This window comes from Copadichromis virginalis, linkage group LG3, assembly GCF_057382275.1.
Source record: "Copadichromis virginalis isolate Kocher_CV1m ecotype Utaka linkage group LG3, C_Virginalis_male_GT1.1, whole genome shotgun sequence".
Lineage (NCBI taxonomy): Eukaryota > Metazoa > Chordata > Actinopteri > Cichliformes > Cichlidae > Copadichromis > Copadichromis virginalis.
This window is the reverse complement of record NC_140620.1, coordinates 5,297,351-5,323,438: the sequence shown is the minus strand read 5'-3', so window position 1 is coordinate 5,323,438 and position 26,088 is coordinate 5,297,351. Positions and strand designations below refer to the sequence as shown.

At 47.2% G+C, this 26,088-nt stretch overlaps 1 protein-coding gene across 2 annotated transcripts; it reads left to right on the top strand.

Annotated features, from left to right (window-relative positions):
* On the top strand, nt 1–25,997 carry rap1gds1 (RAP1, GTP-GDP dissociation stimulator 1). 2 transcript variants are annotated; one of them, XM_085442503.1, is made up of 15 exons: nt 1–517; nt 3,794–3,901; nt 6,414–6,536; nt 8,011–8,136; nt 11,755–11,901; nt 15,445–15,573; nt 16,172–16,297; nt 17,524–17,667; nt 18,217–18,348; nt 19,643–19,777; nt 22,147–22,272; nt 22,491–22,630; nt 23,498–23,624; nt 23,846–23,974; nt 24,366–25,997. In XM_085442503.1, exons 1-15 carry the CDS (start codon nt 514–516, stop codon nt 24,491–24,493), a joined length of 1,824 nt encoding a protein of 607 aa, XP_085298629.1. In that variant the 5' UTR covers nt 1–513; the 3' UTR covers nt 24,494–25,997. The 2 variants fall into 2 exon arrangements, with proteins under 2 accessions (XP_085298629.1, XP_085298637.1); XM_085442511.1 differs by lacking the exon at nt 11,755–11,901 and having other exon boundaries at nt 2–517.
* Nucleotides 25,998–26,088: the final 91 nt, after the last annotated feature.

Genomic DNA, 26,088 nt, shown 5'->3' with positions numbered 1-26,088 from the left:
GGTCATGAAATCTTTTGCATTAGGCTGCAGAAACAGTTGTAGTCCGTGTAGGACCGTCCTAAAAGACAGCGAGAGAGAAAATAAGGACTCTTTTAGTAACGGAAGGAAAGTACGTGCGCTCTTTTATGCCACATTTTCCGTTTTCGGGCAGCGATGAGCACCATCGACAGGTCTCAAAGCGCTGCCAAATGTTTTAAGCTGAAAGACCGGAAGCCGCAGCGTGAAGCCCGCCCGGCTACCTTGACAGTGGCATGTCAAAGCCAGTCGCTGATACGAGACCCAGCCTACACGTCGTAACTGTGAAAGTGGATGTGAGAGGAAGTCAGATCTATTAGCCTGACCTACCAGCCCTGTGGCTGTGGTTGCTATTTAAAGTGGCTAACGAGCTAGCTAACCTACACCCGCTAACTTCACGATTCTGAGGCAGTTTAAAAGACGAACGGCGGCGCTAGTACTACTCTGTTTACGGAGCTGAACACGCCAATTTCTCTTCCACAGACACGTCCTGCCACGATGGGTGAGTAGACTGCTAGCTAGCCGACTCCCTCTGTGCCGGGTTTGCTAACCAGCTCGGCTCTCGCCATTCAGTCGGGGCATCCTCAGATGCTTGTTATGAAAGCGGCCGCAACATGCGACGTGTGTCTGACGGCGGGCGTTGTGTGTCGGCGTTGCAGCCACTGCGTGTGCTGCTCTGCTTCCACCGTGTCCCGTTTAACGCTGTTTTTAATGAAAAGCTGAGTGTAGCTGGATCGTGTGCTCGGCTGGGTGGGTGGGGTAGCGTTACCCACTGTCCGCGCCTCCCTTTGTAACAACGCTTTAGCCGGACGAGTATTACGTTTGATCACCGCTTCCCCGCAGCGTAGCTGGGACTGGAAAGCGGTCGAAGCAGCGCTCGGTTGGATGAATGTGCATCCTCTGAAATGGCAGTGCGCTGCTGCTGATGGAGCTCATGGCACTCTTCCATGTCCACAGCTGTTATGCAATGCATCCAGCAGCCCACTTTGTGCTGCTGGATGCATTGCACTGCTCTATGTGACGTTGTTGTTTCTGCATCTTGTTTGTGCACAGACTGAGCACAGAGCTCATGTACCACTGCATCTTTGTAGGTGTGTGTGTGAGCTGGCCTTAAAGCATGCTGTACATTCACTGTGTGTTACTGCTTACCTGTCAGGCTTCAAATGCAGCACTGCTGTGAAGAAGAGGCGTCAGTGATTGACAGCTCAAGCAAGCAAAATACTCCACCAACTGTATATTTGGCATCATGTCCATAATGTCTGTTCATGCCATTTGTGTGGGTTGTGCAGTGCATTAGCAGCTGACAGCCAGATCACTGCATCAGCACCTGTGATACTTTTTAAGGAACTGTTTGTGTGCACAACACTTAAAGCTGCCCATAGTCACTACTACACTAACTAATGACGAACATCCTATAATCTGTTTTAGATATTAAACAAGTGGTTTGTTGCTGCGTGGGACTCAGTTTGCGTGATCAGCAGATTGATGACTTGTAGTGCTCGTGATAGTCGGGGCTGGGTCAGGTGACCCTGAGTCCTCTGTTAGCTAGCTGTAGGCTGTGGGGGCTTCTCCACGCTGTGCTGAGTTTCCTCTTTTCTCACCTTTTTTCTTTACTCTGGTTCATTAAATGCTGACAGGTGTAATAATCAGTTATTACTCATCTCTGGTTCTCTTCCACAGCGTGTCTTTTGTCCTGTTCCTGTTCTTTCACCCGTAACTGGGCACAACAATAAGCCACTCCTGCTGGAGGTTTCTTCCTGTTAAAAGGGAGTTTTTCCTTCCCACTGTCGCCAACTACTTGCTCATAGTTGAACTGAATAAAATAAAGAGAAGAAGAATGAGCGAAATCAGATCATTAAACATTTTGGACAGGAGGCTGATGAGGTCAGTACGTGACCAGATCCTCAGGGATGTTTCATGTTGACAGTTTTCCTTCCTGTATCAACGCCTCCATCCCACTCTAAGCTCTTACTCTGCCTTTGTCCTCCTGACATATTGCTCTCTCTGCCCACCAGTACTGCATTATAGACCTGATACTGATGTTAATATTTAGTCGTTCAAGCTATCTGAATAGCATATGTCAGAATGGGACACTTTGAAAATGATATTAGCTCAGGCAGAGGCAGACGAGGGAGCAAAAAGAAGAGTTATTAGAATTAAACCCTAGATGACAAACACTGGCAGTTGAATTAGTTTTGTATTTCTGCTTTTATTGGCGCACTCGACAGGTGAGGAGCAAAAATGGAATAATATGGTAGAAATCTGACTTACAAACTGTAAGTAGATGGTGGACGTCTACAGGTAGACGTCCACTGGAAACATGTGTTGGGGAGTCTGGTCAGCCATTCAACGATGGTTCTAACTGAGCTCCAACATGACCAACACCTAACCACACAGCCTCGTGCTGTTCACCCACTTTCATTATACCTCATATGTAAAATGAACACGGAGACAACATGTACACTTAAATCAGTCTGGAAAAGACATGAGCAACATTACAGTTACTCTGTTTACTCTTGGTTTCATTCACTCATGAATGGGGCCCCGTATACGACAATTTTATTTCTTATATGATTGTTATTCATTTTAACTGTCATGAACAGTAAGAGTGATAATAACAATAACTGTACTGCATTAAAACAGGTGGGATATGCAGTCAGTAAGTGATGACGTATGAGTAAACTACACTACGTTTAAAAAGGCTGTTGTGTTTTAACATGTTTTAATACTTTGCATTAGAGCAGGGCGATATGACCAAAAACATTTATCACGATATACATTAGAAAATTTGCGATAACGATATAACTGACGATATAATTGACACGAGACAAAATACTTTACAACTCCACAACTTTATTAGTGCAAAAAACAAACAAACATCAATGTATTTGCACTTAAACAAGCAGCTGTTTTTATGTGTATTAAAGTTATATAAAAATGTAACAGTGCAAATTCCTCGCTGACAGTTTAACCAAAAGGCATTTCCAGTGGAAACTGGCCGACATATCCTCAGCACAACCATGTATAATATCCACAACACTTAAAAAGAGGTTATACACACACAATACGGTAACATTATGTTGAAGCACAGTACGTATCACTCCGCGAGGCTCCGCCTACGATAGCCGTAACGCTCCAACAATCCATCAAGCGGTGCAGCTTCGTAGCTTAGCAAAGTCGTACTGAAACATGTGACAGAGTGTCAGGCCAAATGGCAGATGTGAGGCTGCTTCTTCAGAGTAGACGTGACTTTGTTTTAGTTCTTTATCAGCACGTTTTGAACTCTCGCCACTTTGTGGTTGCATCATGTGACATAATCATCAGCACACCACACAGATGATGTTGATGTTATTGGAAATATAGTTGAGCTGTGTGGTTACAACTCCCAGTCTCTTCTCCCACTGAGCATTACACTTGCATAATTTAACAGTGGTATTAGATTAGTACTCGATGATGGCAGCACTGGAAAGTATTAGTAATCTGTTGTATTTATGGGTTGTTTGTACCACACTTAAGCCAACTGGTGTACTGTCCAGAGCACCGGTGAGGTGCAGTTACTGTAGATCCAGAGACAGAGAAGCTGCAGACATAATATGAAACCAGTGTAAAATTAAAAAAGCAATATCATGTGTGTGGTGTGGAGACGTGCAGTCTGCAGGTACAGTACTTTATTAGCTTCGAAGGCTGAATGTTAAACTTCATTCAAAGCTTTTTCCCACAGTTCCACAGTCTACGTCTGCCTGTCAGACCTTTGGTGATGAAATGTTTCTGCTTCCAGACAACCTGAGTGACGCCCTAGAGAAGCTGAAGATCGCGTCAACAGACAGCGCGACTGACAGTGTGGAGAGCTGTTTGGACTGCCTGCTGAAAGCCCTCGCCAACAACAGTGAGTACAGGCGTGTAACCTCCGCGTGCATCTGTCAGCACGCCTCCCTTGGACCACGTTTCTGAACTACAACTCAGAAACGTGAATAAATATCAGTCTTCATGTTTGGACTTGAGCTCGTAAATCCGTGTGTTTACAAATGAACCGTACTTAACCCGTCCTCGGTTTTTAGTCTTCTGCATGTCCTCGCAGAATGATCACTTTTCAGATGTGCTCTGAATAAATGAATTGATTGGTTGAGTTACAGTACACACAGTTTCATAGATGGACCACTATAACAACAAGCACTGATCAGCGTGACTTATTGCACAGTGCCATGTTTGGTGGGGGTGAAGGGTTGATTTATAGGAGTTGGACCTCTTAGTTCCACTGAAAATAACTCATTTCAGCACACTGAGACATTTTGGACAACTTCAAGGTCCCAGCTTTGTGGGAACAGTTGGGGGCCGGCCTCTTCCTGTTCCCACACGACTGCTCACCGCTGCACAAAGCAGGGTCCGTAAAACACACGGAGGAGTGCATTTGGTGTGGAGCAACAGTCCTGAGCTCCACCCAGGAGGACCTTTGGGATGAACTGGAGTGAAGAGTGTGAGACAAATACAGCCCTAACCCGGTGCCGTCCTGATGGACCTGTTATAGCTGCGTATTAAACCTGTGGATTAAGAAAGGCTCATACGTGAAGGCAGACAAGCAAATACTTTGTTATACTTACCTGTATGTGTGCCTTTGAAAGTTGTTCAGGGATTCGATCATTAGGACAGAATCATAATGTGAGCCTTTCATTAAAGTACTGCTGTAGATGCTTGGAGCAGCTGTGCACGCCGAGCAAGTGAGACCAAGCGATGCTCGCACTCGGGTTATGCTGACATGGAAGCACAGCGCGATTATGTCATTGCTCCGATTATGTTCTTAGAAAATGCAAAATCCAACGTGTGCGTGTTTCTGACAGGAGTATGTTTCAGGGGTGAATAAAGTGCGTTTAGGAGACGATGCTTACAGCTGCTCACAGAAGTGCTTCTGTCTTATTAATGAGCCACAACAAATGTTCAAAGAGAAAAGCAGCAGGTCTTTCAGAATGAACGCTCATTGATTTACGTTTCCCAGTTTAGCTTTAAGTTCTAAAGTTATTGTGTTATCTACATGTGGCCTAATAATGATCCTTGTTGCTGTTTTAGAGGAGCTGCTTCATAGCTGCAGATTTCTGTCAGGATCTGCAGATTATACAGAACAAATAAAATGTTCACGTTGTCTTCCCAGCAGTTTCACTGGATGGAAGCATTCGCGATGTCTTCTCCGGCGCTGATAATTGCCGTCTGTCTTGTGTCAGTGACATAAAAAATGGATTTAATGTGACAGGACCATCACACAGCAGTCGCTTTCTGAAACATCAGCTGTGTATCGGATTCAGCACCACATACGAAAGTGACCCAGATCGGATTTGAAGATATGGGATTTGTGCCGTTCACACTGTCACCATGATGGATAGATGGTCGCAGAGGGTCAGAAAAGTCGGATTTGATGCGCTTTCGCCTGCAGTGTGAACGTAGCCTTAGACTCGGTCTGCTCTCAGAGGGGTTCATTGTTAATCGCGTCAGTCGTGATGACGGCACTAAAAATATAAAGATGCCCATTTGAGATGAACGGTGCTGTGAGGAAAAGATGACTAACAGTGATGAGAGACGGACCATCACAACACTTCTAGATGCAGGTCTGTGCTGCAGACAGATGCAGACAGAGTGGAGGTGTCAGTGAGTCCAGTTTCCTGCACCATCAAATGCTCTGAGAAACAACCTGTGACAGCAGAGGTCTGCAAAATAAATAAGACGTATCCAGTTCCTTTCTTTCCCAGTGGACCTGCCCTCTTCTGTACTGGGCTCACTGGTCTGCCAGTGCAGAGAATCTGTCCAAAGCTTTATTTCAAAAACTTTCATCAGGCTTTGTCATTATTCTGAAATGCAGCCCAGAACAACCGTGGAGTTGGTGGAGCTGTAAAGACTCAAACATGTTCTCTAAAAGAATTTAGCAAACGAAACGTGTCCCTGATCTTTGTTTCTGCTCAGCTGCTGCAAACATCACCGTACGACACAACACAGGAACATTTCCTAGTCATCGTTTTTGCACTTGCTGCACAATAACTCACAACAATCCCTCTTTTGATGCTGCACAGCAGTTTTGTGTTAAGATGGTAAATAATTGTTCACTGGACACAAAGATTTCTTCCCTCACACATTAGTTCCACATGCACGAGTCAATGCAGGATGTTTGAAGCAAAATGACCATCCTGACAGTATCTGGTTGTATAATTCAGCAGTGTTCCAATAAACACTTAATGTTTGCCTCTGTAAGAAGCAACAGTAAAGCTGCGCCTGATTTAATGTCAGTGCAGGCAGAGAAGTGCCGCAGTAGATATGGAGCTACGTTAACCACTGTTACTTCCACATGAATGCTTTACATGAATAAAGGTTTTCAGATGCGTTCACATGATTCGACTAAATTGTGTTTCCTTCCTCAGGCACTGAAGCCAGCATGAAGATCCATGAGATGGGCGTCCTGCCCCTGTTCCCCACCCTGTTACACCCACAGTCCTCCTGCACACCCAAAGTCGCCAACATTATAGCCGAGGTGGCAAAAAATGGTGAGGTTTGCTTTCTAGGTTTATTCCCCCACTAACACGATTCTTTCCTACATCTCAAAAGAGGGAGCGAGCTGCTTCCTTCCTTCCTTCCTTCCTTCCTTCCTTCCTTCCTTCCTTCCTTCCTTCATCTACCTGTGTAGTATCCTGGTGGTTTTAGGGCTGCGCTGCACACAGACCCGATGTCACGCCTGGACCCTGCTCCTCTGTTGTCGGGGTTCTTAACGCCGTATATCTGGTTGGTTAGCAGCTGCTCGACTGTGCGGGACCTGACGTCACGCAGGAACACGTAGGAGGAGGAGCCCAGTTGTTCTGAAGCAGCTGTGGTGGCGTCTTGGGGACCTCGCGTCGTATGCGGCACAGATGTTTCTTTACCAGGGTGGGAACTCCAGGCCTCGAGTGTCCTGCAGGTTTTACACATGTCAGCTGAGTTAAATGCTGAATGAGGCCCTGAACGTGTGTTGAGCGGGCCTGGTAATGAACTCTTCACCTGATTCAGGCGTGTTCAGCAGGGTGATCTCAAAGCTGCAGGACTCCGGCTCCTGAGGCCTGTCCCAGCCACTCTGCTGGCTCCCAGTTTGGATCTTCTGCTCTGCTACTGTGTGTAGGATGGTCTCTGGGGCACCTTTGTGCAGGGATGATGAAGATCATCCTGGACCGTGGATCTGACACTCACAGCCCCTAGTCTTGGCATCAGTGGCTTCTTCCTCCTGCTGTGGGCAGCCTGTCGTTCCTCCTGGGTGTCTGCATTCCTACCTGGCTTCTCTGCGGATCAGTTCTGACACTCGCGTGAGCGTTGTCGGCGCACAGGGGTCACAGGGGTCACAGGGGTCACAGGGGTCATGTTTATGTGGATTTCAGAGCCAAACTGTCCGTGCAGGTTATTGTGTGAGCACAGGATCCATGCATGGCTTCTGTTTCCTGAGTGTGGTGTAAAGACAGACAATGATCAGAACAGGAGAAGGTCAGGATGATGGCTGGCTTTCCTGCAGCTGATGATGAGTCCCCACCAGTTTGCCAAGCCTGGCAGTGACCTGCTGGCATTTATGCCACTGCTTCTGGAAACGTCTGCTGGGCTACAGACAGTCCAGCAGTTTCACCTGATCATATCAAGCTGCTGCTGCTGCAGCGTCTTATCCACTCGACAGCCCAAATGATCCACACTGACTGATGAGGCCTCCTTCCCACAGACAGGATACGACGACTGTCAGTTGTTCATTCAGCAGTCAGTAATCTACTTCCTGTTTCATTTCCTGGTCTCTAACGTAACATTAGTAAGTGCTGGTACGAAGCCATCCCTGACCACTGCCTAACAGAAAGTCTGATTGTGTCTGATGAAAGGACGATGTTTCCAGTCTCTTGGTTGGGCTCAGCTGGTTTAAGCATGTGAAGATGAAATAACGGCCTTTGTATGTAGCTGATGCTCTGAGCTTGGTAATCTGACACAGCTGGATGCTGACCTGTTTTCTGCTTCCAGAGTTCATGCGGAGTCCCTGTGTGGAAGCCGGCCTCATCCCTCCTTTAGTCCAGCTGCTCAACTCCACCGATCAGGAGGTGCTGCTGCAGACTGGCCGAGCTCTGGGCAACATCTGTTACGACAGCCGTAAGTAGGAGTCTCACACACTCAGTCTTCACAGCACGTGGTGCAGAAGGATTTGGAGTTTAGGTACGTCATTTATTTATGGATAACGTGATGTTCACATGTTCTGACGACACACTGATTGACTGTCCCGCCTCCTGAACCTTGAGTGTTGCAGCTGTACCGTGTCTAGTTAGAAACATTAGAGGGGAAGTGTGTGAGCGCTGTACTTGTGTAATTAAGACAGCTTATTCATCTTAATGATAGTGTTGAAACTGGTACATGTAGCCTGTGTCTGAGGGTCGGGCTCCTGATTGAGCTCTAGAAGCTTCAGGCCTCGATGACGCTCTGCTGCAGACACTGCAGCTGCAGTGCTGACGGCTGCAGTGCAGATGCAGTTGGTACATGTAAACAGTGACATGTAAGTCACAGCTGTCAGGTCCGTGCATATTCTGTTGTGTTGCTAACAAGCTGGGTGTGTGGAGGAGTGAATACCCCAACCTTCGTACCCAACAGGACGCGTGTCCAGCACAAACCACAGAGGAAATGACCATTAAAGAAATCTCATCGTCCTTCCTGCAGCAGGGAGGATCTGTGCTGCGACTCATGCTAGTTGTGCTTTGCTGTGTGCGCACGTGTGTGTGTGAGCTGACTTTAAAGGCCTCGCAGGTGCTGTGAGAGGCGCTGTGGGGCGGAGCCTCCATGTTGTGACAAACTGCTGCTTTCTTCTTAAGGTGCCTCGTAGTGTCGTTGCTGTGTGCAGCTGTGTGCAGCTGTGTGCAGCTGTGTGCAGCTGTGTGGCAGTTTAAAGCACAGACTGCTGTACACTGTCTGTATGGCTGTACGCAGCCTCAACGATCCTCGAGGGCCGCGTACTCAAAGACCGCTAAGGCCGGAAGTGCGAGGGACGGTCTAGCCTCCGTTGCGCTGCCCAGGTTGCCTAGCAACCATGATACTAACAGCTGGAAACGTGTCATACAGCTGTGTTTGACAGAGATGAAGGAGACAATCTTTTGTTCATTTGTTTGTTTCTACCTGAGCTTTGATCATTCTCTGATTAAGCTCAGCTATTGGACGGCGTATATTTAAAGGCTTTAAAACCAAGTTAGTACAAACGTCACTAATGTCACATGACTTTGTGTGGCCAACAGTAATGTTTAATGTTCTTCGTTATTAAACATTTGCACATAAATAAGTGACATAATATTCAGTACTTAAAGTTTACTCTTCGGCCGCCCATCATCCGCCGTTTTTTTTTCGGCAAATTTATCCACACCCACCGCCGCGCTATGCATTCTGGGATATGTTGGGCCACGAAGTCTACACCGCCACATCCTTAAAATTCAGGGAAATGAAGGACGCATTTCGAGCAGCCTTTGAATTGGGACAGCCTTCGTCGCGCCGCTGTGACGTAATCGGCCTTAAAATGCGGCCTTTGAGGCTGCAGACCCTGGATTGGGATACAGCCGTTGTGTCAACAAGGTGGGTGACAGCATGAATCACCATGGAGGCAGAGTAGTCAGGGTGAAGTTTAGATGGGATTCCTGAACGTGGGAATCACCAGTAAATCTCTGGGAGTAAGCATTCCTGCCAGGACGGCACGTCGTTGGGCGCGTGTGCAGAGAGCTGTGACGCTCTGTTACCTCAGCGCCGCTTCATGCACACTTTACTTTGTGCTATATTATGTTGTCCAAAAATCCAGATTTTATGTGTCATACTGCAGTACGGTTGCTATAGCAACGCCACACGTGGTCACATTTCCGAGCACGCATAACGAGACACGGCCCGCCATCAGTGCCAGCCTCTGATGACCGTCTCACACCAGATTATATGCACTTGCTAAATGTAGGCTTACGGTGGCAGTTTAAGTCCTTAAAGGAGAAAGGCTTCAGGTGATGGAGGTGGTGGAGGTGGTGGAGGTGATGGAGGACTGTGGGTCGCACAGTGTTTTAATGTCGGGTCTGTAGTGTCAACGCAGTGGAGTACAGACGAACCTGAGGCGCCGGACTGACCCAAAGTTACTTCAATGCTCTGAGACTGCTGATGCTAAATATGCCACACGGTGTGTGTGTGTGTGTGTGTGTGTGTGTGTGTGTGTGTGTGTGTGTGTGTGTGTGTGTGTGTGTGTGTGTGTAATGTCACATGGTGTCAGAGCTCAATCAGCATGAAACCGTTTGTCAGTGTAATAAAAACAGATGTTTGTTCGGTCAGTGATGTATGAAGATAACTGTCTGATTGGATGGTCGTTGCTGTCCTACGATGATGGGTCAGCATCGTCATCCCTCGCTCGCTGCGTTCTTCAGCCATGTTGTTTTAAACTTCAGTGGACAGGAGGTGAAAGTTGTGCCTCAGGATGGTCAGAAGAACCAACACCTCCGACTGCAGATGGAAGAAGATCGTTGGTGATGTTACCTGACTCCTTCAAGTTGGAGTTCGGGTCACCTCACTGATCAGATTGAGGTGGTTTGTTGATCTATATATATAAATAAAGGGCGACTCTCAGCAAAGCCTCTGTGCAGCTGTGACACCATATCCAGCCCACAACTGTCGGTGTGTTCAGGTTAAATGTCTCCCTCCTTGCCGTCTGCATATCAAGAAAGGACCTGGGTCACAAAAACGCCTCGTCCATGGAAGCCTGTGCGCTCTTTATAAAGGCCAACAGTACGTGTTTTATGCCCAAACCCAGTTTAAACTGGTGTCACACAGGACTAAATGTGGACCCTAGCACCTACAAAGGCTCTACCTCAGCAACATCCAACAATACAACACAGAAACCAGTTCTGCAACATGTGGAAACCACAGTTTGACTATTCGAGGCAAAAACACAGCAGGAGACCAGTCCAGGTAACTGGGGTGGCTTAGAGCCCAGCAGAGGCCTCGGATGTGTCACCTACACTCGCAATCTTGAGTTGTTTGTTTTTTCCAGTGAAATCACAGGATACGACTTTAAGAGAACACACATTTGGTTACACGTCTCTTTCTCTGAAATATAAATCCACTAATGTGTGGATCCTGACCTGGACCAGGCTTTGCCATCAACAAACATAATCCCAGCTGGATATTTGGCCTCTTGATTCCTGGTAGGGAACGCTTTATGACAGTCGGTGGATGCTGGTTTTATCTACGTGTGGAGGCGAGTGTCCGAGTGTCTACAGCGTCACACAGTGATGGGCTTCAGTCCAGTCAGTGGTGTTGAAGACCAGCAGCAGCGCAGACAGGTCTCTGGTGAGCGGCACATGGTTCCTGTATCGCACTGAAAGCTCGGGGATCGATGTCCTGTCTGAGGACGCTTTGGCTCGCTGGAGCTTTGATTACATCTGCAAAGCTGCTGATTCGCTGCGTCTTATTGCTGCCACACAAAGCGAGCTGGGTTACTTACATGAACGGTGGCTGATAAGCAGAACAAACAACATCTATGAAGCCTCGCTGAACCATGACAACGACCCGTCTGCTTCGGACTGGACCTGAAGCGTCGCCGTAGTCCTTTCGTTTGTCGTTCACCTTTGACCTTTGACAGCCGTGGTTTAAATGGCTCTATGAATGCTCTGATCACTTAACCTTGCTTTTCCATGTTCCAGGTTGTTTTTGACCATCTGTCTTTGCTGTGTGGCTGATTTGTGTCCCGGCCTCTTTGTTTTGCAGATGAGGGCAGGAGTGCAGTTGACCTGGCAGGAGGGGCTCAGATAGTAGCTGAACACATAAAGTCCCTCTCCCAAAATACTGAGCCGGCAAATGAGAAGCTCTTGACTGTCTTTTGTGGCATGCTGATGAACTATAGCAATGATAATGGTAATGACCATCTCCCCCAAAGAAGCACTCTAACTCATCCTAACTAATGAGCGGATGTTCTGTTTCAGTGCAGACACAGTAGAATCCGACAGATTCTTTTCTTGCCTGGTTTCTACTCTCCTGTGCTCTCTCCTGTTCTTTGTTTCAGCTTCACATCTAATGTGCCATTATTGCTGCGAGGCTAGCGCTCCTCCATGCCTCATGTTGCTCTGCCTGACTCCAGGGGGCGTGTCTGTCACTGTCATTCGGCTGTAATCCTTTGTTGACGTTTGTGTATCGGCTGGTCAGCAGCAGCTGCTTTGTTTGGTTACAGGTAGCTTCTATATGCACACAGACGCTGTAAACATGGACGTAGCTTTCTGAAAGGTGACGCTTTTCTCAGGCACGTCCGGTCACACTGACTCAAACATGTCTGTTTGCAGCCGTGCATCACGAAATCTGATTGTAAAACATTCTCCACACAAACTCGATGCTCAGTTTGATGCACAGCGCTGCCACACCTGCAGCAGTTTGTCAACGACACTGATAGCACAGCAGCGGTGATGACACGAGCACAGTTTAACACACTGGATTATTGTTAACATGAACAGCTACACTTCATGACGGCTGGCTTTCAGCTGCACCAAAACTTTGGTCACAAAGGTCAGGATGCTGACAGGCTCTTCATCGGCCTCTAAAGTCTTACAGACACGAACAATCATTCACACGTAAACACGCACACGTGGAAATGTTGGCACATGAATGCGATCAAGGTGTTCATGTCTTTTTGATAGATGTTAAATGCAGTTACACTTTAAAACGGGACGATTTCTAACATGAACATTTCACTTTGAAAGACCAGTGTTGTTGTTTTTATTGTCGCTCATTAATAAAATGAGCGCCCCCGCTGGGTGGTGTAGGCGGCGCCCCGCTGGGTGGCGTGGTCACTCGAGTTTGTGAATGTGATTACATGACAGTGAGGTGACGTAGGTCTTTATAAATCAAACCAGAAGCGAGGTCAAAGGTCACGTTTTCTAAAAATCCTGTGACTGTGAATAAGGTTAACATCATGGGTGCTTCTACTGAAAATGTTTGACCTCAAGGTCAGAGGTCATGGTTTCTAAAGATCACATTTATTTGTAGGTGACCCTAGATGGAGGCTGACAGGTGGCACTGGTGGGGTTGACTTCACGTGTAGCTGCTGTTGAAGCAATGACACAGGGTTTGATCATAGCCTAGTGTAATGTGCAGAGACGGGTTTGAACAGGATCGGTGGCGTCTAGCTCACCTTCAGCGTGACAGTTTTGGCAGCTGGAATGTGGACCGGTGGTTTTGGTAGCGCTCGTTTTAATGGTTGGTTTCTGACAGCGATGAACCAGTGAGACTGACCAATAGTAACTGCATTAGAGGGGAAACAGCCTCGAATGGCTGCAAGCTGTCCCCATCAAAGGGAACCATGATGGCACACTGGTTTCCAGCCTCCACATAGCTTAAGATACTCACTGACTCACTGGGTGGTTCAGGCCTGTGGGATATATCAGCTCATTGGTTTGGGGCATTTCAGGGATGTCGTTGGGTGGCTGTGTTAAGTCTTCATCCACTGCTCTGTCACTGTAACTGTGCCTCATCTAGTTTCATTACTCTTCTTCCTCCTGCCATCGTGTCCATAAACTCACTGCTGTTTCCACTGTGCTGCAACCTCTGCAGCTCTGACAGCAGCTCACACTCATGCTTACTGCACTGCGTGTGTGCGTGTGCGTGTGCGTGTGTGTGTGCGCGCGTGTGCGTGTGTGCGCGTGTGCGTGTGCGTGTGCGTGTGTGTGTGCGTGTGTGTGTGCGCGTGTGCGCGCGTGTGTGTGTGCGTGTGCGCGTGTGTGAGTTTTAAGACATGTATGTGACCTACACTCATAATTTCAGAGTATCAGTTTAGTGGGGGAGTTGAACTGTATGGGTCATAGGTCACATTTAAAGGGGAAAGTTTTTAAAAATATTTTTGTGGTATTTTAATAAGGGTGTGTATGTTTGGATGGATAGAAAGATCTCGAATAATAATAATAATAATAATAATAATAATAATAATAATATTAATAATAATAATAATAATATTAATAATAATAATAATAATAATATTAATAATAATAATATTAATAATAATAATAATAATAATATTAATATTATTATTATTATTAATAATAATAATATTAATAATATTATTATTAATAATAATAATAATGATAATAATGATAAATAATTATATTAATATTAATATTAATAATATTATTATTATTAATAATAATAATAATATTAATAATATTAATAATAATAATATTAATAATGATAAATAATAATGATGATAAATAATAATATAATAATAATAATGTATATTTTATTAATTAATGTGCTCAGTCCTCTGCACTTAATCCGTTCATTCAGTGAAACAGTGGGCAGCTCTTGCTCAGGGGTACATCACGGTAGCCCTTCAGTGGATTTGAACCTATAGCCATGGAGTAGCAGAGCTGGGAGGTCCAGTGCTTCCAGTCTGTGCCTTTCACAGACGTGACTGGTTTGCTGGTGGGTCAGTGATGGTCTGGCTGATCCATGGAGCAACACACCGACCTTTGAAGGCATGTGACTAAACACATGGGAGGCCATTCACATTACTGAGGGGCATTTTGAAGAAGAAGGCTGTACTCTGGAAGGTCGGCAGCGTCATGAAGACGACAGTCTGCCACAAGATCCTCACCGAATCCCTGATTGGTCAACAAGACAACGGGCGTGAGCTTCAAAGCTGAGCAGAAACACGTCTACAGACAAAAGGACGTCCTGGAGCTGATGGACAAGTCAAAGTCTGGACTTGAGCCCTACTGAAGAGGTTTGGTTTGAGTGTCTGGACCAAACTGTTTGGACTCAGAATAAACACATGTAGTTTTCTCTTTGCTGTCTCATTGACTCAGGCTTTGGCCTCTTCTTGTTGAAGTATAAATTCAGTGACTTCACCACCTTCTTGTGAGTTCCTCCAACCACAGCCTGGTCTGATTACTGTTTCACTTAAATCAGTCTGACCAGTGAAGCGACTGAAGAGCCGATGAAGAAGTCTGAGAGCATTATTACCAACAGTCCAGCGTGGCAGTGGTGATGAGATGATGTGGTTCAGGACTGTGAGGGAACCATGAAGTCTGCTAACAAAGTCTGAAGGAGAATGTGTGGCCAACAGTTTGTGAAGCCCAATGATGTCCATCTCTGCATGGACAGACAGCAAGAAAACCAAATGACCAAGTCTGAACTCCAAGTCAGACACGTGGACGTGACCTTAGACAGGCCACGCCTGCTCACAAATCCTCGGTGTAGCTGCATTAAAAGTACGTTGGAAGAAGAAGTTTGTCCTTCCCACTGTGGCCACAGTGCTGCTCAGAGGGGGTCATGTGATTGTTGGTGTTTCTTTGTTATTAATGGCTCCACCTTACAATAGGTGCGGCGACCGTTGTTGTGATTTGGCGCTGTGTAAAAATAACATTGAGCTGAGTTATGTAACACTGACAACTCTGTGCCTCTCTGCTTTTACAGATTCCCTACAAGCCCAGCTGATCAGTATGGGTGTAATTCCCACTCTGGTGAGGCTGCTTGGCATCCACTCCCACAACACAGCCCTGACAGAAATGTGTCTAATTGCCTTTGGCAACTTGGCCGAGCTCGGTGAGTTCATGTACACGTGCATTTAGTCTGTGACAGGACTTTAAAAACAACAGTAACATGTGTGGCACCAGTCTGAGCCTTTTCTAAACTTCACATGCTGAGTCCATGAATAAGTAGCAGCAGCAGTGCTACAGACCATCATTTCCTCCTGTCACATGTGACGGCTGTTCCCACTTACGTTTTTGTGGTAAAGAGACTTTTACTTCATCAGTGTTTTTTCTCTTTAACAGCTTAAATAAGCTGCACAGTACGATTTTAAGCAAATAGACTAAATATGGAAATTAAAATGTGGTTTGTGTTTAATACAACACAAACTGACATTTCAGCCCCCCCCCACACACACACACACACACACAGTAGCAGTCTCCGCCTCCCCATGATATTGATGCATAGCTTCCAGATAGTCCCATGTGTACTAGTCCTTCCAGGCCTGGAGGATCGTGCACCATGTCCCACGTGGTGCGGTGGCTCGTCTGGCTTCATGTTCCAGTACAGAGTTTAACCTGTTAGACACGCTCTCATGAAACACAGTTAGCTCAGTTAGCTGCAGTGAGCACACTCGGTGCACTAGTGAGCTTTCTCCTGTTGTGTTTTCCAGAGTCCAGCAAAGAGCAGTTTGCATCCACCAACATTGCTGAGGAGCTGGTGCACCTCTTCCAGAAACAGATGGAGCACGAGAAGAAGGAAATGATTTTTGAAGTTCTGGCTCCGCTCGCAGAAAATGGTAACGGGTTATTTTCTTTAACAGCGTTGTTATTCTTCAGTCAGGAGGAGGCCGTGGAGGCTGCAGGGCTTCACATGGACATCATGCTCACCACCTCCTGTATAGTAAACGATGCTGTGACTCATCAGGCTAACTGCACAGTCATGGCAGCTCCTGTGGGTCTCAGCTGCCTGCTTTCACACACCAGTGTGTGAGCAGCACAGAGCTGACTGTTATCACCATTGCAGGCACACGAGTCCTCCCACACTGTCAGTCTCCAGGACAACGTCCTACTTAACTCCAGAGACGCTCTGCCTTTTATTTGTCATGCAGCTTTTCATTGGACAGACAGCGCTGTTCTGTAATAACCTGAACGTCAGCGTCCTGGTGGCGCACGCTTTGAGCCACGCTTTCAGTGTAGCATCGGCTTACTGGGAAAATGCTGGTTACTGCATGCAGGCTGTGCTGGGACAACACGAGCCTTTAGCTTGAAGGGTGGCTCAGTGCTCTGTGAGACAGAGGGATGGTTGCTTACGACGTACTGGCGAGTTCGTCTCGTCTGCACGGACCCGAGCCTGTTTCTGCCTCTGTGGCCTGCCTACAGCAAACAGCCTTTCTGTTTAGTTGTCTCTGGTTGCCACGGCAGCCGGCTCACTGGTTGCAGCATCACCTGTGTGGTGATTGGTGATTCTCATTACTTTTGATCTCATTTGGGGATAACTGTTTGTTGTTAGGGTGCATTGTGCCATGTTTGTCTTGTTTGTGTTACAGGTGAAACGAGTCTTTCAGAGGAACCTGGTGCAGCTCTGTCTCCTGTTCCTGGAGCTTTAAAATCATGCATGATTTAATTATCTGCATTGATCCGGCTGTGACTGTCATTAGCCTCAGTACCAATGATCTGATTAAACCAACACTGTGTCCTGAGTTCATGACCACAGACCTGCCACTTCTCATTGTTTTAGCCAGTTTGGCTCCTTCTGGGGTACAAACCGCGCTGGGTGGGCTGAGGGACCGTAGCAGTTTAGACTGATACAACAGGCCTGTCTTAAAACGTTGGACCTGTTTGAATCTCAGTGACCTCCAGAGCTCAGCTTTTCTAGCTTCTAGGAGGCTGAACAGTAGCGCTGGTGGCCACCAGTACTTTTCATGTAGGCTCCTGAAGAGCTCGGGCCAGTCAGGGACAGGCTGCAGCAGATAGTTTCAGGCTTTGGTGCTCTCTGAAGGTCTTCTCTGCCTCCCTGTGCCAGATGTCATAAAGCTGCAGCTGGTGGAGGCGGGCCTGGTGGAGTGTCTGCTGGAAGTCGTGGCTCAGACGGTGGATGGAGAGCGGGAGGAGGACATCGCCCAACTGAAGACCGCCTCTGACCTGATGGTTCTCCTGCTGCTCGGGGGTATGGCTCTCCTTAATACAGTTGTTCCACAGCAGCCTTCAGAAGCTACGATAGCATCCTCGTCTGTATGTGATAATGTCTCATATTGTGGTCTCATTGTGTTTACGGTCCCTAAAGCTTAAAACAAGGACACGTGTCGGAGCAGCTGGAGCTGCATGTGCTCCTCTAGTAAAGTTCTTATAAAAACACAATGCTTTGCAAAATATGCAACCAGATTGTTCTTGGTAAAAGTAGAAACAGCAAACTGGAGGCAGAAACTCTCTGAGGCCAGCACGCCAGAGAAGAAGCAAGCAGCGAGTGCTGCAGACGGCTCACGTGGGTGAGAGGAAGAGCAAACGCTGGGAGGAAACCACTGATCCCAGTTCAAATGCTGGAAATGGAACTAGCTCCTGATCACGTGATTCATTTAGTTTAGCCCTGACATCTCTGCTGCTCCATGCGTGGTCCTGGCTCTCTGCAGTCTTGCCACACATTAGCAACCCAACAGTAACAGTGCTGACAGCTGCTCTGTTCCTGCCTCCTTTCTTCTTGTTTCCTGTCTTTGTGCAGACGAGTCCATGCAGAAGCTGTTTGAGGGAGGAAAGGGCAGCGTCTTCCAGAGGGTCCTGTCCTGGGTACCATCCCACAACCATCAGCTGCAGCTGGCCGGGGCGCTGGCCATCGCTAACTTTGCTCGCAATGGTAAGCTGTGAGTCGCTCTATGTTTGAGGAAGTCAAAATGTGAACTATGGAGTGACATGATGCCACACTGTGGAACGTTGTGCCCTCCAGCACCAGCGTTAGACGTTTCATCACTGAGGGGATGGGAATCTGGAAATGTCAGCCCTGTATCTTAGTCCCAGTGACTCTGGAACTCACACCAGTTTAATGACACTCACTGGTATCCCAGTTGAACGATGGAGTGAAGAAAGAAACGCGCTGACCTCCATGTTTTTCTCCCTCACTGAAAATAAACGTCAGTAATGAGGAATAAAGCAGCACAGAGTGTTATTAGCATTACCGAGGAGGCATCGTTGGCCAGACTCACCTGGTAGCTGATAATAAAACACTGAATCCTTAATGACCTGGTGATAGTCGGAGCAGCCTTCATGCACAGAGTGCAGCACACAGATCCAGCACCTGTGATGGCTGCAACATTTCAGTCACATGTAACAGAAGCTGAAGCTTCATCGCTCCCACGTGTTCATCGACTAGGAGAGAGCGGCCGTTCTTTCTGGAGATGAACTCCTGGCGTTACTCTTACAGGAAGTGATGTCATAGCCACGTCCTGAAACTCACAGACAGCAGCACCTAAATATCAGTTAGCACACTGCTACACCAGTATCCCCAGTACAGACACACAAAGCAAACTTTAGAAACACCAGTTTCACCACCATTATTCCCAAAAGTAACACAAATCAGAACAACAGTAAACCAAGGCCATGGTTCTCATACGTAGACCTGCCAGAGGCCCCGCCCACTCTGTGTGTTTATTAACCCATCAATAGACATCACTGAGAGGAAGTCGAGCGTTCTGCCACTTTGTGAGGATGCTCACAGTCAGCACCCTGAACTAGATTTAACCTCTGTTACACGCTTTAGTTGCATCGACCCTCCATTATCACCAGTTAGAATCCAGACTAATGATTTATCCTCAGTACTCCAATAAGCACCAAATGCTCACCACTGTTTCACCTCGTTCACAGTATTCGATTCATATCCTTCAACACAGAGTTGGAGAAAAGCAGTTTCTTCAGTAGCAACAACTAAAATCTATGATCCAGTCTCCCAGTTGCTGGGAGGGTTACACCTGTGGGGATCCATTACACCAGTATCACAGGCTCCTGTCTGGGGCTGTTTTCATTTAGGCCACATTCATTGGGTTAGAGTCTGGGGGTCGTCTGCAGCTTTAAACAGTGCAGTTAAGGATCATTTGTACCCACATAACCACACAATGTGTTTATGCACCCAACTATACTGTTCCTGCTGTTTGCAGATGGCAACTGCATCCACATGGTGGACACTGGCATCGTGCAGAAGCTTCTGGAGCTGCTGGATCGGCACGTTGAGGAAGGAAACGTCACTGTTCAGCACGCAGCCCTGAGCGCCCTGAGGAACCTGGCTATACCTGGTGGGTCAATATATCAGGTTACACCTCCTGATTGATGACAACCAGATGTGGACACTGCAGCTACATAGTTGCTCTAATGATAAGCTTTGTGAAGTCTTCATGCATGAAAATGGGATTACAAGTCCGTGCACACTACACGTGCACACTACACGTGCACACTACACGTGCACACTACACATGCACACATGCACACTATATCACCAAACGTATTGTCTGCCTGCACACGATCTTGGGTGATGTCTCATCCACAGAGTTTAATATGATGTTGGCCCTCCCTGTAACAGCTTCAACTCTTCTGGGAAGGGTTACGATTTCCAAGTGTTTATTCAAACTCTTAAACAGTCACACAGAGCGCAGGCAGACATGTACCGTCTGGGGACTGTGTGGCTAAGCTGCTGTCCTTCCCAGTTACCTCCACTAACAGTTGGCTGGAATATTCAGACGTTTCACAGTTTGACAGTTGTCCACTGAGCTCCAGAGATCGACCCATTCCTTAGAAAATGTTGAGAAAAAGTCCTGAGAAAAACTACGTACACCCTCACTGTGGCAGCCAAGTGCTGCCAGTCTATTTGACTTCACTTATAATCAGCAAGTAGGTTTGAAAAGCAGTTGGAAATTTCGAACGTAGGATTTCACAGGATACCTGGAGTTGATCTTTCCTCCACCTCCTCTCATCACGGCGGCAGACACGTCGTAAGGCGCGTAGAGTCGTTTAACCAGCGTTGGGAAAAGGTTGTAGGGCGCTTCATTTTAGGTGCAACAGCGTCAAGGATAGAAGAGCATGTGGATAACAAGGTGTTTGCAAAGTCTTCAACCATATGAGAGGCAGAACAACCAAAAGTAGTGGATGCAGAATTCAGGAAAGACAGAGAGAAATCTGCCGCAGTTTCAGCATCAACTATTCGTAAAGTCCAGTTCAGTATCTAAGTCACCATGACTGGGGCGTGGTCGGAGATCCCAACGTTGTTTATATCCTTTATGCGAATGTCCAAGCCTCAGGAAAAGACCCAGTCAAGGGTGTGGCCCTTAGCCTGGGTAGGTTCATCTACCCACTGAACGAGGTTAAGAGTCAGTTAATGCAAGAAAGTCTTTAGCTTCAGTCTTTAGTCCTGAGGGGAGGCAGTCAGGACTGAGGATTTGCACAAGTCATTCCCCACAAGCACCTCTTTCCATGTTTTATCGCTAAGTTCATACCCTGATGGATGCATTGGAGAGCAGTTAGTATCTTCCCCAAGGATATTTGACCAAGTGGCCGGCATAGTGTACAGGAACATCTGTGCCGAGTATAACCTGGAAGTCCCGAGGTCAAAATGGGAGATGCCCCCAAGACCGAGCTAAGATCCTGTGGGACTTCCAGATACAGACGGACAAATGGTGGTGGCTAACCAACCGGACATAGTGGTGGTAGACAAACAGAAGAAGACGGCCGTAGTGATCGATGTAGCGGTTCCGAATGACAGCAATATCAGGAAGAAGGAACACGAGAAGCTGTAGGGGTACCAAGGGCTCAGAGAAGAGCTGGAGAGGATGTGGAGGGTGACGGTGGTCCCAGTCGGAGGACTCGCCCACATGCTCGTCAAGAAGTCATTCATGAACAAGTTCATTTTATTTTCAACAAAACAATCGACAGATTCTGAGGGTGTAACATATAATCTACTAGTAAACAAACTGTAAAACAAACAGCATGATACATGTTATTAGATTATTCTGTTATTAAATGTTACCTTACCTTATATGCTACCTCATGCTAACATCTCAATAAATAAGTTACTGTAGAAAGAGTTTTAGAAAAGCTTTGGATAGACTCGCTCATTAGCTCTGAGATAAAGACGCTGAGCTCTCGCTGTGGAGGATTGAACACTGCCTGCATCTTCACACTGACCACGGAGCTGCACACGGCAACATAAGGACTGACTGATGTCACCGCTCCGTCTGCAGCTCTTTACATCCTCAGCTCTGCTGCTCAGGCCAGGAACTAGTCTGATCCTGTGGCTCTGCTCTTTGTGTGTGTTACTGCACACTGTGGGCTCTCTGCTGCGTTCAGCTGTGGATTTATGGCACACTTCTCCCTGTGATCTGCTCCGTCATGATCCACCTGTGACTCATCCAGCCTGCAATAATCACTCAGCTCTTACCAAATACTGTCTGGCAGCCACGGGTTTAATAACAGCATATTGCTGATGTTCTCTTTGCTGGTAGTTAAAGAGCTGATGTTTCCTCGTGAGTCAGCTGATGGATCTTTATGCTGAAATGGGAGTTCTTCCCGAGCTGCTTCACAGTGAAGGAGGAGCGGTGTGCCTGATGCTGTCAGCGCGATATAACTTTGTTTTTTGTTGTGAACAGTGTTTGTTCTGTTATTTCCTCTGCAGTGGTGAACAAATCCAAGATGCTGTCAGCTGGAGTGGCAGATGTGGTGTTGAAGTTCTTGCAGTCGGAGATGCCTCCAGTGCAGTTCAAACTGCTGGGAACGCTACGCATGCTCATCGACACCCAAGGTAAACGCTGGCTTCTGTCTTTAATGTTCAGTTTTATTCATGTTGGAACCGTTGGTATCAGCCCATCATTATGGTGATTGCTGGAGTTCTGCTTGTGCGGGGCAATGAGGAGAGGTTCTTAACAGCCTTCATTTTGAGTCATTAAGACAAATATGAAAGCAGCTACTCACGTGTGCAGCATCAATGACGGCAGCCTTGCCCACTGTGTGTTGGCTCAGCTGAAGCAGCAGACCACCTGGGAACCAATGGGAAGCTGGTGGAAAGGCTGGTGGAGTGGTGCGAAGCCAAGGACCACGCAGGCGTGATGGGCGAGTCCAACAGGCTTCTGTCTGCCCTCATTCGACACAGCAAGTCCAAGGTCAGACCACACGCCATCACTCACCCTCCAACACTGCAGCTGTGCTTGTTAACTGCTCAAGTCTGCAGCCGGTCCACATTCAGGTTTCCAGAGTGGGAGGTAATCCAGGATCGCAGCCTGGCAGACGTTTGGAAGTCAAAGGCATCGATAACGACTGAGCTCTGAGAGCTAACTCCACCCACACGTGCTGATTATGTTGTGTAGTGAAGATCAGTTAGCTGGCACTGATCAGAGTTTCCCAGAAAGTTCATCCAGCATGTTTGAGCAGCTTCTTTTTAGCGTTATTGGAGCTGGAACGTCACTGTTCAGAGACCAGGCTGGTAAACACTCAGCGCTCACCTTTGACCTTTACAGAGGAGAATATTCAGGATCATTTCACTAACACTGCTTTTTATTTGGACGCTGTCACCTCCACCCATATTTGTGAATTCGTTTTCTTAGCTAATATAGGCCAATCTCCACCCTTGCTTTCATACAACTGATCTTCTCATGGCCTCTGACAGTCGTCTCTGTGCTGCTAGACCTCAGTGCAGCGTCCGATGCTGTCCACCATAATGTCCTATCAGAGCGATTAGCATTGAAGGTACTGACAGTCGAATATGCTACATACATTGAACTGAACAGTCAATGTTCAGGCCCAACGGTGATTTCTGATTATTACACCTGATTTCTGGACTCCTGTGGCTGGATTTGTTCTGCATGTGTGGATGAGAGGCCTTTTATGGAAGATGTGACTGTTTGATTTATTTTAAATGATAGAACCTGTTACATGTAACTATTATTACATGTAGTTCTCTTTAAAACAGCTCACAGTGCGCTGAACCTCTGCGTGTTTTTAATTCTGTGGTTTTGTTTTTCTCTCTTTAGGAGGTAGTGAGGACTGTCATCCAGGGAGGAGGAGTCAAACACTTAGTTACCATGGCAACCAGTGAGCACATGATCATGCAGAATGAAGCCCTGGTGGCTCTGGGTCTCATAGCAGCCCTGGATTTAGGTAAGCTCCAGGCAGGATCCATGATCCCTGTCGTCACCATCTGTGACACAGAACATGTTTTAGGTGTGAGCAGCTGTGGTTACACGCTACTGTTGAATCTCAGATAATGGACTTTGAAGGCGTTTCAGGAGCCGTGTTGCACACGAGCGTGTTTAGAAATGTGGCGCTGAAGCTTGTAACGTTTGTGCAGCACTGCAGCTGGATGAAAGTTTGCATTTCAGTTGCAGCTGAGAAGGACTTGGTGGGAGCCGGCCTGGTGTCTGTGCTTCACAAGCTGCTGTCAGATGAGAGGAGCGCACCGGAGATCAAGTACAACTCCATGATCCTCATCTGTGCAGTCATGGGCTCAGGTGAGACTGTAACCACTCACATGTTTGAGCTCTATGTTGACGGCTGATTGGCTGCAGAGATCAAATGTGTTGTGCTGATGAAGCTCTGGATGTCTTCGTGTAACGCAGCTTTAAAAATGTGAAATAACAGCAGGACAAGAAGGTAGCAGACGGACAAATAAAAGCTGAAACGGTTCAACCGGTCGGTGTTTCGGCGCCCTGGCGTCAGAGCGCTGAGGTCACTGCGTCTGCCTGAGTCTCACTGTCAGTGTGCAAGCGATGGGACTGCCTCAGCAGCAGGAGTGTTGGAGGGTCTCTGCACAAACTGCTGTGTTTAAACACGTGATTAAACACTGTGCATGCTGGGACCTGTGCCTTTGATAACACGCCTGCCTCCTGTGTTTCTCTTCAGAGCCGCTTCATAAAGAGGTCCAGAGCTTGGCGTTTATCAACATCGTCTCCAAGCTGAGGGCTCACGAAAACAAGACGGTATCACACCAGGCGTCGCTCACAGAGCAGCGGCTAACGGCCCAGAGCTAAATGACTGAGTCTGACCCCGCCCACACCTGCCCACCCCAATGCCTGCCTGATACCCACCTCTCCAGTGACACCTCACCACTGCGCTCCCCCGTGCCCCATCGTCATGTGCCAAGGTACCATGTCATGTGAACTGCGAGCCAGATGTCCACTCATGTCTCTGCCACTTCCACTAGGGTTAGACTGATGTGTAATACTTTGTGCTTACCTACAAGCTCAGCTTTTATTTTGAAGACCTCACCATAATTCCAAACTAGTCAAAGTGAAAACCTGTTTTTAGACGCGCGACGGATACAGTCCTCTGGAAGCCATATTTGTAGTTTTATTCAGACGGTTAGCAGGAGGCTTCACACACCAGCTGATGTGTGAGCCACTAACGAACGCATTAGTCTAACCCTACCCCCTCTACACGTGCATGCGTCTCCGTAGCTCCACCAGAGCGCCACAGACTGCCTGATGCAATAGATCGAAGACGACACTCCTTTATGACCATAGCTGTGACGCCATCTGCCGGTAAGCCGTCCAAGAAAGTGTGCACAGAACGTCCTTCCTGTTGTGAATCTTCTTTGGTTTTTCGAAGCAGACAGCCATAACGCGCCCAGCTGTGTCCCATGTAGATAGAGTACACGCTGACTAGGAGCTGTGCATGTTTTAGTCCCGTTCAAGGTGTGCCGCGTTTACCTGTCCGCTGCTTGCATGCTCCAGAGCATAGCCAGCCCTCTTCCTGCTGACACCTCGAGTCCTGGACTCGATTTTATTCCGTTTTTAAATTGTGCTGTTCAAACAGTTCAAACAAACAAAATACGAGCAGAGGAGCAAATTGGACGTGTGCCCTTCCTAACAAATGATGGCCTCGGCAGGAGCTCCTGGACTCTATCCAAGACATCATACTGTGAATAATGGTCTTTAATTGCAGACTCTGGAAGTTTCACAGGAATTTGTAGAGCGTACAGTAACAGCAGGAGAGGTCAAATCCCACAGGGTCAGTAGGAGCTGCATGTCGGATATATGACATCCTTCCTGTTAGTACGTGGTAGCTCTGCCTGAACACAAAAAGCATCAGTGAGCTGTTATTGTTTCAGACTGTCAGGAAACCTCAGATCAGGCCCCACAAACGCAGCCCCGAGTGTCCGTGGGGTCACTGCCGTGTACGCTCTGTGGCCGCACAGCTGGAACCGGGATTAACAGTTAATAGGACAGACACAAAGCAGCCCCCGCACGGCGCCCTCTGGAGGACACACTTGGTTTACATGCAGCAGGTTGTCGTCCGTGCTCCTCACCCTGTCCCTGTCCGGGCCCACACCTGGTCCTTTTCTTTTTTAAAGGTATGAATGGTTATTTATCAGAGTCGTGCTCTTCTATGACACATGCCAGTAGAGATCCTTAGTCACTGCATCAACTACTATAAGCATATATGTTTGTTGTACATGTCATGAGTTGTATATTTTGGAGGATTGTAACTCAGATAATTGTAATGCAGATAATTAAAGACGATAGCTGGTGACGACTCACGTGTTCTTGTTTTGTCTAGAGTGAAGCTCGAGTCCTCGAGTGAAGTCAAAGAATCTTTAGATTTGAACTGAAGATATAATTTAAGC

What these genes read in the sequence shown, in the direction of transcription:
- rap1gds1 (XM_085442503.1), top strand. An exon ending in CATAGCAGCCCTGGATTTAG is followed by an intron (nt 23,625 to 23,845) that starts GTAAGCTCCAGG and finishes TTTGCATTTCAG; the next exon opens with TTGCAGCTGAGAAGGACTTG. An exon ending in CTGTGCAGTCATGGGCTCAG is followed by an intron (nt 23,975 to 24,365) that starts GTGAGACTGTAA and finishes GTTTCTCTTCAG; the next exon opens with AGCCGCTTCATAAAGAGGTC.